General features: G+C 55.6%; 1 protein-coding gene across 1 annotated transcript; it reads right to left on the bottom strand.

Moving 5' to 3' along the window:
• Positions 1-728: 728 nt before the first annotated feature.
• LOC111160707 (Myb related transcription factor, partner of profilin) lies at positions 729-8059 on the bottom strand. Its single transcript, XM_022524018.1, has 2 exons — positions 6743-8059; positions 729-1982 (listed from the first exon to the last, which is right to left on the bottom strand). Exons 1-2 carry the CDS (start codon positions 7440-7442, stop codon positions 1348-1350), a joined length of 1335 nt encoding a protein of 444 aa, XP_022379726.1. The 5' UTR covers positions 7443-8059; the 3' UTR covers positions 729-1347.
• Positions 8060-9379: the final 1320 nt, after the last annotated feature.

Genomic DNA, 9379 nt, shown 5'->3' with positions numbered 1-9379 from the left:
ATCCCGGTGATGGGAGGCAGATGTCCTACTTAAATTTACTCAAGTAGTATTTAACTATGTTTTTCCCCTAACTGCTGGGTGAGAGGGAGTGCCAGGAAAGACTTTACTGAGGAGGTGGTATTTGAGCTGAGACCTGAAGGATGAAAACAGAATGGAGCTCTTGTGGACTCCTCCATCTTTTATACCCATTTTACAGATGAGGAAAAAGAAGGACCACACAGCTGGCCAGGGTAGTGACAGGGGTTGGGCCCCGTCTGACTGAATCAGATGGGGACATGGTGATTATTAGCCACTTTGCGACTACGCTTTGCAGCAGGTTTAGGAGGTAAAAAAACCAAAAACCAAAAACCAAAAAACCGGCTCTTGCCTTCATGAAACTGGGGAAGGGTGGGGGAATGGGGACCAGCTTTAAAGAGATAAAGGCATGTGCTCATTTAGGGACCACAGGACGCTAGAAAAAAATTTAGGCAGGCCCATTCTAGCCTTGAGGAGGAAATCCAGAAAGTTCCCCTGGAGGAGAGGACACTTAGGCTAATTTCTGAAGGATGGGTAAGTAGGAATAAGATTTGAACACAGAATTTGATGGGTTTAAGGAAAGAAAGGGGAAAAGGCGGGGTGGGGGGGACTGGAAAACCGCCAGCCTCCAAGTTCAACGGGACACCCCATCCACAGAGGGGTGGGGGCAGGTGTAAGTGCAGAAACCCCCAGGCCTGTCTCAGAGCCCAAAGTAGTTGTATTAAAAATAAGTTTATTCGCATCTTGTCACCACTCAGGAGAAAGGAGGGGGTTGAGCTCTGGAGGTCAGAGAGAGCAATGGGAGGCAAAGGGCCCAACCTGTACCTCCCCAGTGAGAACTCCACCCCCCTCTCCCTAGGGTACAGACTGCTGTATCCTTTGTCATCCATATTCTGATCTGTCTCGAGACTCCCAGCCCCTCCAAAGTCTGGATCCGGGAAGCGAGGAGGCCCCTTTGGGTCAATTCTCTTCAAGTCAAGACCAGGAGTTGTTAGGGAAGGGGGTATGTGCAGACCCGAGGGATTCCCTCCGCAACCCACGAAGGGCAATAAGGTAAAATCCATGGCTTAGAAGTTAGGGTTTGGGGAAGCAGCCAGGCAGACAGCGCTGTACTGGAGAAAGGGCCGGGGCACCCATCAGTGAGGTCCCCTGAGAATCAGGCACTAACTAGTAGAGGGAGTGGGGTGCTCGTGCCCCTGCAGCAGGGGAGCCCGGGGGCAGCTGAGATGGGGAAGATGCATCGCCCTCCTCCACTGGGCTAAGCTGGGGGGAGGAGGTGCTGGCAGGAGGAGCAGAGACGAGCTCAAACCCAACCAACGGCAGATTTCACTTTCACGGAGATTTCCATCGCCCCCTCCTCTTCCGTGTAGGGAAACCTTTCCTCCTCTTGTGTGGGGGTGAGTCGTGGGGAGGAAGCGGGGCTGGGGGTGGCTGGGGGGCCCCCTCCTCGCTCCTAGGGGCGATGATCACCCCCCTGGCTGCGACCACCGCTCCGTCCACCACAGCAGCTACCACGGACACTGGCTCCGGAGTGATCTCGGCTTTGGGGGTAGGAGGGGGCAGGAGAGGCCTGGGGGCTGGAGGTGGGGGTGGGGGCGGGGGTGGGGGCAGCCTGTCCACTGCGGTTCCCGGCAGAAGGGGCAGTAGGGCGCTGAGGGCCTCACTCAGTTTGGCCAGTCCCTGCTGAAGGGTGCCAGCCAGCTCCCGGATGGCGTTGGCAGTCTCCTGCTGAGCCCGCAGGAAGTCCAGGGAGGGGTCTGGGGCCGAGGGCGTAGGTGGTGGCAGTGGAGGAGGGGCTGGGGGCGGTGGAGACAAGGCCAAACGGGGCAGCTGGACCGTCTGCAGGACTGGAGGGGGCGGGGACTCACGCTCCTTGGGTGGCGGGCAGCCCCCTTCCTGGGGACTGCAGGAGGGCCGGGCCCACTGCTCAGGGCTGCTGGAGCCCCCCTTGCTGTGGGCTGGTGTATCTGTGGAGAGAGAGAGAGGTAGGTGATGGCGACTCCCCCATGCTGTCTTGATTTCCCCTTTCCACTTCCAACACATCCTGGTCCCAAAGCCATCTTTCCAAAACCCGAGTCAGATCGTGCCTTGGAGGAGAACACAGGGGATAGAATCAAACGTATTTAACAACCACCTGAAGGCCGATGCCGGCCTTAGTGGAACCGGGGTCCTGGAGGTCCCCTGCGAAGCCAGGAAGAACCAACATTCTAGAAGGCTCTGAACACTCTGGAACCCCCCGCCCCACCCCCACTCCCCCACCGTACACCTCTCAGGCCGCATTGCTGGGCTCTGTCCAATCAGGTGGGAGGAGTTCTATTTCAGCTGTGGTCTGTACCAGTTCAAACCCAAGCCTGTTGCCTTTGATTCCTGGCTCCTCTCACCTGAGATTTCATTCATGCTCATGAACTTGAACAGAGTCCGCCACCAGAGGCTCCCAGGTTTCCCAGCCCCGCTGGAAACTTCTCCTCCAGTTGTGTCCTTGCGTGCCCCTTCCATCACCTAGCAATGGCTCACACTCTGGCCCAAAGCTGAGCTCCTGGTCCTCCCCCATCCGCCTCTCCCCATGGGCTGATGGCCCCTCTGTCTTTCCTGCCACCCCGGGCCAACACTTTCACTTCTCTTCTGCCCCAAGACACCTTCTGTGTGCAAATGTCACTGGCTCTGCCTTCAGACTATTTTCAACATCCAACCTGTTTGTTCTGCCCTCCTCTCCCTCCACAGCCCCTCCTGGTTCAACCACCCGGCATGTCCCACTTGGACGGTTGAGGTCCCACCAAAATAACATGTCATTTATGCTACCCGCAGAGGACCACCTGGCCTCTGATCCGTTTATATGAAATGTCCCAAAGAGGCAAGTCTACAAGAGACAAAGAGTAGATGAGTGGTCGCTTGGAGCTGCCCAGAGCGGGGGGTGATGGCTAAGAGGTGCGGGGGTTTCTTTTCAGAGTGATGAAAATGTTCTCAAATTGATGGTAGTGAACGGTTGTACAACTCCAGGAATGCGCTAAAAGCTCCTGCATTGTCCACTTTAAATGGGGGGAGCTATACAGTATGGGAATTTTATCTCAATCAAGGTGTGTAAACAACACAAGTCACATGTGGTCTTTCTCTGCTCAAAAGCTGCCTGGGGCTCTCATCTCCACATAAAATCAAAGCCCTTGCCCCCCCCACCCCCGCCGCCAAAGGGTCTCCGCAATTTGCCCCACTACCTCCCTGACCTCATCTGTACTCCTCCCCTTTGTATCTCATTCAGGAGGCTCCAGCTGCATTAGCCTTCTTGTTGGTGGTCCACAAACACAGCAGATCTGCCCCTGCCTCAGGGCCTTTGCACTTGCTGTTCCTTGGCCTGGAAAGCTCTTTCCCCAGACACCTAGCTGGCTCCCTCCCTTGGCATCTCTGCTCAAATATGGCCTCCTTGGGAAGACCCTCTGTGACCTGCTATCTACAGTGGCTCCCGTCTCTGTCCTTTTCTCTCTCCTAACCCTACCTGATTTCTTTTATACCACTTATCTCCACCTGGCATGGGGTCGTTCTGTGTTTGTTGTCTCCTCCTCCTGATGTCAGCTCCATCAGGCAGGGCTTTGTTATGTTCACCGCTGTTTACCCAGCGCCTAGAACAATGTCCAGCACAAAATTTTTTCTTTAATGAAAAAAGAACTGTGGCTTCCAGGGAGTTAGCCCTGACTGGGGCCCTGGGCCCCAGGTCCTTGCCGCAACCCTCCCACGGCTTCCCAGCACCCACAGGAGACACAGGCCAGCCCCTCCCAAAGCCTGCAAGGCCTCAGCTCTTACCCCTTTCTGTCCCTCGTCCTTGGCTCAGGGCCAGCCAAGGAACATGCAGTTCCCTCCACCAGGAGTACCCCCCCCCCTTGCATGGCCCCTTGGCCAGCTCAGAGACTCTTTCCTTGGGGAAGCCTGCCTCCTGCTCCAAGGCCAGATCTGATCTCCCTACCCTCTTGTCCCAGCAACAGCCCGCCACCTCAAGCCTTAAATGCTGGGGCACCAGCCTCCCTGGGCCAGCCAGGCAGGGGGAGGCAGGGAGAGAGGTGATAACCAGCGCTAATGCTTGTTAGACTCTTTGCTGGCTCGGCCCCGGTGTGAAGCAGTTAACCTTTCCTCCTATGTTCTTGCAATGTGTCCTCTTAGCCATTCTCTGGGGGTAGGTGCTGTTATTATTTGCCCATTTTACAGATGAGGAGACCTGAGGCCCAGAGAGATATCACAGTGCTGGTGAATGGGAGAAGAGGGATTTGAACCCAGATGGAACCCATGCTTTTGACTACTCCTTGGACAGGGCTCTGGGCCCAAGGGTATTGAGTCCCCGTCATGAGGGGTGTGGGCACTGTTGCCACTCTGAAATACCGCTCTTCTAGTCTACTGAACAACAGAAAGTTGCCCAGCTGTCATGTCCACAGAGATCATAGAAGGGCCACCACAAGATTTAAAAGCATTTATCTGCAAACTTTAGGCCTCAGTTTCCCCACCTGTAAATAGGTGTGTGGGGGGGCAAAGGACCAAGTGACCCAATTAACAGAACATCTCCCTGAGGGCCATCACGGGGATTAACTGAATCACCCCAGGCACAGGAATGAGGCCATCTTCAATGCCGTTACTGTTATTTTATTTATTTATTTATTTTTCAAATATTAGGTCTGAGGGAAATTATCCTTAGGCCTCCCTCTAGTTTCAACAGAGATGCCTCAGGCTGCCCCAGACCCTGTTCCAGTCCTGCAGTCAGAGCAGTTCCTCTTTTATGAGTTTACACAGTGGGTAATCTCCATATGAGGTCCCAATCAAGGGTGCTTTAGCCCATTGCTGCCCCAGGGCCTTTGCATGTGTGGCTTCTTCTAGCTGAAGTGCTGTTCTCCCAGATATCCGACTGACTCACTTATTCTATTCAGGTCTCTGCTCAGATTCCACCTTCTCTGGGATGCCCTCCCTGACTACAGGGCCCCTTCCATCACTCACTATGCTTTTAATGTGCTTTATTTTTCTCCTTAGTTCTTATCACCTCTTGGTGTATGATCTGTTTGGGGGCTACTTGTTCTGGTTTGTCTCCAATAACTGGAAAGCCAGCTCCATTGTCTTTCTCTCCACAGTATTCCAGCATCTATCACTGTGCCTGTCTCAAAAGAGGTGCTCAATAAATATGTGCTGACTTAATGAATGAATAAAATAGTTGTGCAACTCTTGGAAAAATAAGTTTGCCATCTCTGCTCTGGTTCAACGTGGGCATTTCACAGAAACAATGGGGTTTGAGACTTATATTGAGAACAAGGGTCCCAAGCAATTGTGTCTCTCTCTCCTGCCGAGGACGCTTTCAGGCCTCCCCAGTGCCCTGAAGATAAAGTCCAAAGTGATGACCTTCACTTACACACTGCATGTGATCTAATTCTGGCATACCCATTAACTCCCAGTCAATATTAATTGTTGCTGTGATTGCCAGGCAATCTAGCCCAGTGGTTAAGTGCATGCGCTGTGAGTTGGACACAACCTGTATTTGAGACCCAGTTCTACTACTTACTTGCTGTGTGACCTTGGGTAGGTGAACAAACCTCTCTGAGTCACATTATCCTGAACTTGTTTGATCACTTCCACATCCTTCCCTTCCTCAAAACCCTCCAGTGACTCCTTCTAGCACTTAGGATGGAATTCCTCACCTCAGCCTGAAAGGCACTACCTGGTCTGGCCTTTGCTGACCTCTCCGACCCCATCTCAAAACATTTCCTTTCTTCAGTCTTTTTACTTTCCCATTCCCTTAACTTGGAAACTTCTCAGTTTCTAAACAGGCTAAGCCTTCTTGTCTCAAAGCCACTGTACATGCTGTTCCTTCTACCAGGAACACTTCTTCAGCTCCTCATTCTTGCTCTGTGCCTCTGATGTCGCCTCCTCCAGGAAGCCTTCCTTGACCTCCCAGCCTGGGTCACGTGCCCCTTCCACACTCCCACAGCTCAGCCCCAGGAGGGAAGGGCTGGGGATGTCTCAGTCACCACTGTTTCCCCAACACTGCCCAGCATAGGGTAGGTGTTCGGTAAATAGCTGTAGGAGAAAGAATAACCCAAAGTTGAGGCTAAGTGGGAGTCTGTGCACTCTGCTCTGCACACTTGCCCTACTCATGGCATGACCTTGGGAAAGTTACCAAACCTGAGTCTCTGATTTATAAAATTGTAAAATAGTTCCTACCTTCCAGCACTGATAATCCTATCAAGAGCTAAAAGTGAGTGTCCAGGAGATGTATTAAGCAATTTACACGTATTAACTCCTTTAATCTTTGCAGCAAGCTTTTGAGGTGGGGACTATTTTTTTCAACCCCATTTTACAGAGGTGGAAACTGAGCCACAGGAACTTACCCAAAATGACACAGCTGAGTGGCAAAGTTGTGACGGGAGCCCAGATAGCCTGTCTCCATTGTCACCACCTTACATCGCCTTCAATGAAATCTTGAGCATGTGCTGATAATCCCAGGTGTGGACTCTGGAGCCAGGCCTCCTAGGTCTGGGTTCCATTCCTGACTCTGACAGTCATGAGCTGTGGGACTTTGGGTGAGTCACTTCACTTTTCTGAGCCTCAGTTTCCCCAGATTTAAAATGGGCATAATCACAGCACCCACCTCACAGGGTTGTAAGGGAGGTTGTGATGAGCCACGGAGAGGGCTCGAAACAGTGCCCAGAACACAGCTGACTTGGTGACTATCTGCTCCGGCTACGGTGAGGCTGGATGAACTCACCTGCCCGTCGGTCCTCCCTGCGGTCCTCAGACAACACGTGGCGTTGGGCGCCGGCACTTGGGGCTGGCGGCTGTGAGGAAGCGGCCCCGGAGGTCTGCTCGGCCCCTGCACCAGCTCCTGGCCCCGCCACGCCCGGCCCCAGGATGGCAAAAATGGTCTCCTCCTCCGCGGAGAAGGCGTCCTCGGCGGCAGGCCCGGCGCCCTGCGTGGAGTGCGGCACTCGGGCCAGCTTCTCCTTGGTGCGGCGCTTGAAGTCATTCCAGCGCTTTTGGACCTCCTGGCCGGTGCGCTTCCAGCTGGTGATGCCGTTGATCTTGGCGGCGATGCCGTCCCACACACGCCGCCGCTCAGCCACGCTCACCCGACGGCTTTGCGCGCCATAGAGCTGCGGGTAGTGGGCGCGCACCTCGCGGATCAAGATCTGGTTCTCCTCGAACGAGAAGCGCGGCTTGCGCAGCCGGGTGGTCTCTTCCGCTTCGCCCGCCGCCGCCGAGGCCATGGCGCCCCCCGACGCCGCCGTCCGGCCGCTTGGCGCATGGGGGGGCGCCGGCGCTGCGGGCACATGGCGCACGGCGCTGGCGGGGGCTCGGCGTCCGCGCGCCGCCCGCCCCACCCCGGCCGCCCCGACACCGCCTCCTCTGTCCTGGGGGCCAGAGGTTGGAGTGAAGCGTGGCTGGGGGCGACGGGCCACGCGGGACATTCAGAGTGCCTAATAATAGCTGACACCCGCTGGGCGCTCCCCTGGTGCCTCGCGCGGTGCAAAGTGCCACGCCGAGGAGTTGACGGAAATTGGGGGAGGGTCTGGAGGGGTGGAGGGAAATGAGGAAAAGCGAAAGAGGGGGTGTCTGCAGGAGTTAGAGGAGAATGGGGGCATAGGAAGATGCGAAATGGAGGGAGAATGGGGGTGTCTCGGGGTCGAAGAAGCATGGGGGTGATGGGGGTAAGGAGATGCTGAAGGAGAGATGCAGCAGGAAGGGGGGATCTGGAGCAGAGGAGCGCTCTGGGGGTTCCGGGGCAATAGGACGTAAGAACGGTCTGAGAAGGGGTCCTCAGAAGGGATGCCCGGGAACAACGGTGAGTTGGGGGCTACTAGGACAGTGAAGGAGCTGGGACTATAAAATACGAGGGATTAGGGTCTGCGGGGATTGTGGGGGCTCTGGGGATTGCCAGGAATTAAGAGGAGCTCTGGGGGTAATGCGGTCCGGGAGTAAGAGGGGACAACGGAGGCGGTGGGGGACTCCAGGAAGAGTGAGGGTCATGGAGGGTAGGGACCGAGTCGGGCCGCGGGTCACTCACCGGCGCCGCCGCAGCCCCCGCCTGCCCGTCGGTCAAGGCTCGGGCTTCTGCGGCCTCTTTCCTCCCCCCTCCTCTCTCTTCCCCCTCTGGGCCCCGCCCCCGGCCGCCCCGAGAGCCACAGCGCAGGCGCACCTAGCGCCAGTCAGCCCCCAACGCCCTTACCGCTAGAGTTTCACGCCCCTCCCACGGCGCAAGCGCAGAATTGCCTTCCTCCGGCCTCCTCGAGCGGGGCTTAGATGCGCAGGCGTTAGGTCGCGGAGCTTCTTGATGCCTCAGCGGCGTACGCGGAAGTCTGTGTACGCATGCGCGTCCCTGGCTCTCCCGCTAGCTTTGGTACCCGGGGCTCTGTCCCCGCGCAGGCGTAGCAGTCCTCGGAGGTGGTGGGAGAAATGATGGAGAGATCGCTGAGATCGAGCGCCGTCCTCGCCTTTCTGACAGTCTTCCTGCCTAACCCAGCGCTCTTACCCTGCTTGGGTGCCTTTTCCTAGGAGAGTGGGGAGGGAGACGGCGCTGGAGGCGAGCGCTCCGTTTCCATGACAACTGTGTGGGTGGGGTGGGGGCGTACGAAAACCTGATTGCCGCCGGCTCATACCTGCCCCAGCGCGGAGCTGCTCTGGATCCGCCAACCGTTGGGGCGGGGCACCCTGGGGATATTCCACCTCAGGCGGGTGCAGTAACCATGGCAACCCGTCAACCTTCCAACCGTGCCTGGGGGGGCCCCCTGTCCACACACTGACGTCATGGCGCGGGGAGGGAGAAATTAGAGGGAGAGTCTGGCGAGTGGGGAGGGTGATCCTGGCGCAGGTATGACTTTAAGCAAATGCGCGGAGGCAGGAGTGAATCTAGAACACGGGTTGTGTGAGCTGGAAGAAAGCATGATGGAGTTAAGTCCGGCCGAGAAATTTGTTTTGTATCCTGCAGGAGTTCTCAAGGTCATTCAAGAATCGGTATTTCAGGGGCGCCTGGGTGGCTCAGTGGGTTAAAGCCTCTGCCTTCTGCTCAGGTCATGATCCCAGCGTCCTGGGATCGAGCCTGGGATCGAGCCTGGGATCGAGCCTGGGATCGAGCCCCGCATCGGGCTCTCTGCTTCCTGCTCTCTCTCTCTCTGCCTGCCTCTCTGCCTACTTGTGATCTCTGTCAAATAAATAAATAAAATCTTAAAAAAAAAAAAGAATCGGTATTTCATTCATCTAGTCAACAAATAGTTATTAAGCACCTCCTTGGTTCCAAGTGCAGTGAATACAAAAGACAAAAATCTATACCTTTATGGAGCTCACATTTTAGTCGGGAGTAACAGATAATATGCAAAATAAGATACCTAAGTGAGGAGGTGATGAGTAT

Source organism: Enhydra lutris, unplaced genomic scaffold (assembly GCF_002288905.1).
Source record: "Enhydra lutris kenyoni isolate GAN:26980312 unplaced genomic scaffold, ASM228890v2 scaffoldscaffold77, whole genome shotgun sequence".
NCBI classification, from domain to species: Eukaryota; Metazoa; Chordata; class Mammalia; order Carnivora; family Mustelidae; genus Enhydra; species Enhydra lutris.
The sequence above is the reverse complement of the archived record's forward strand: the minus strand, read 5'-3'. Positions and strand labels throughout refer to the sequence as shown.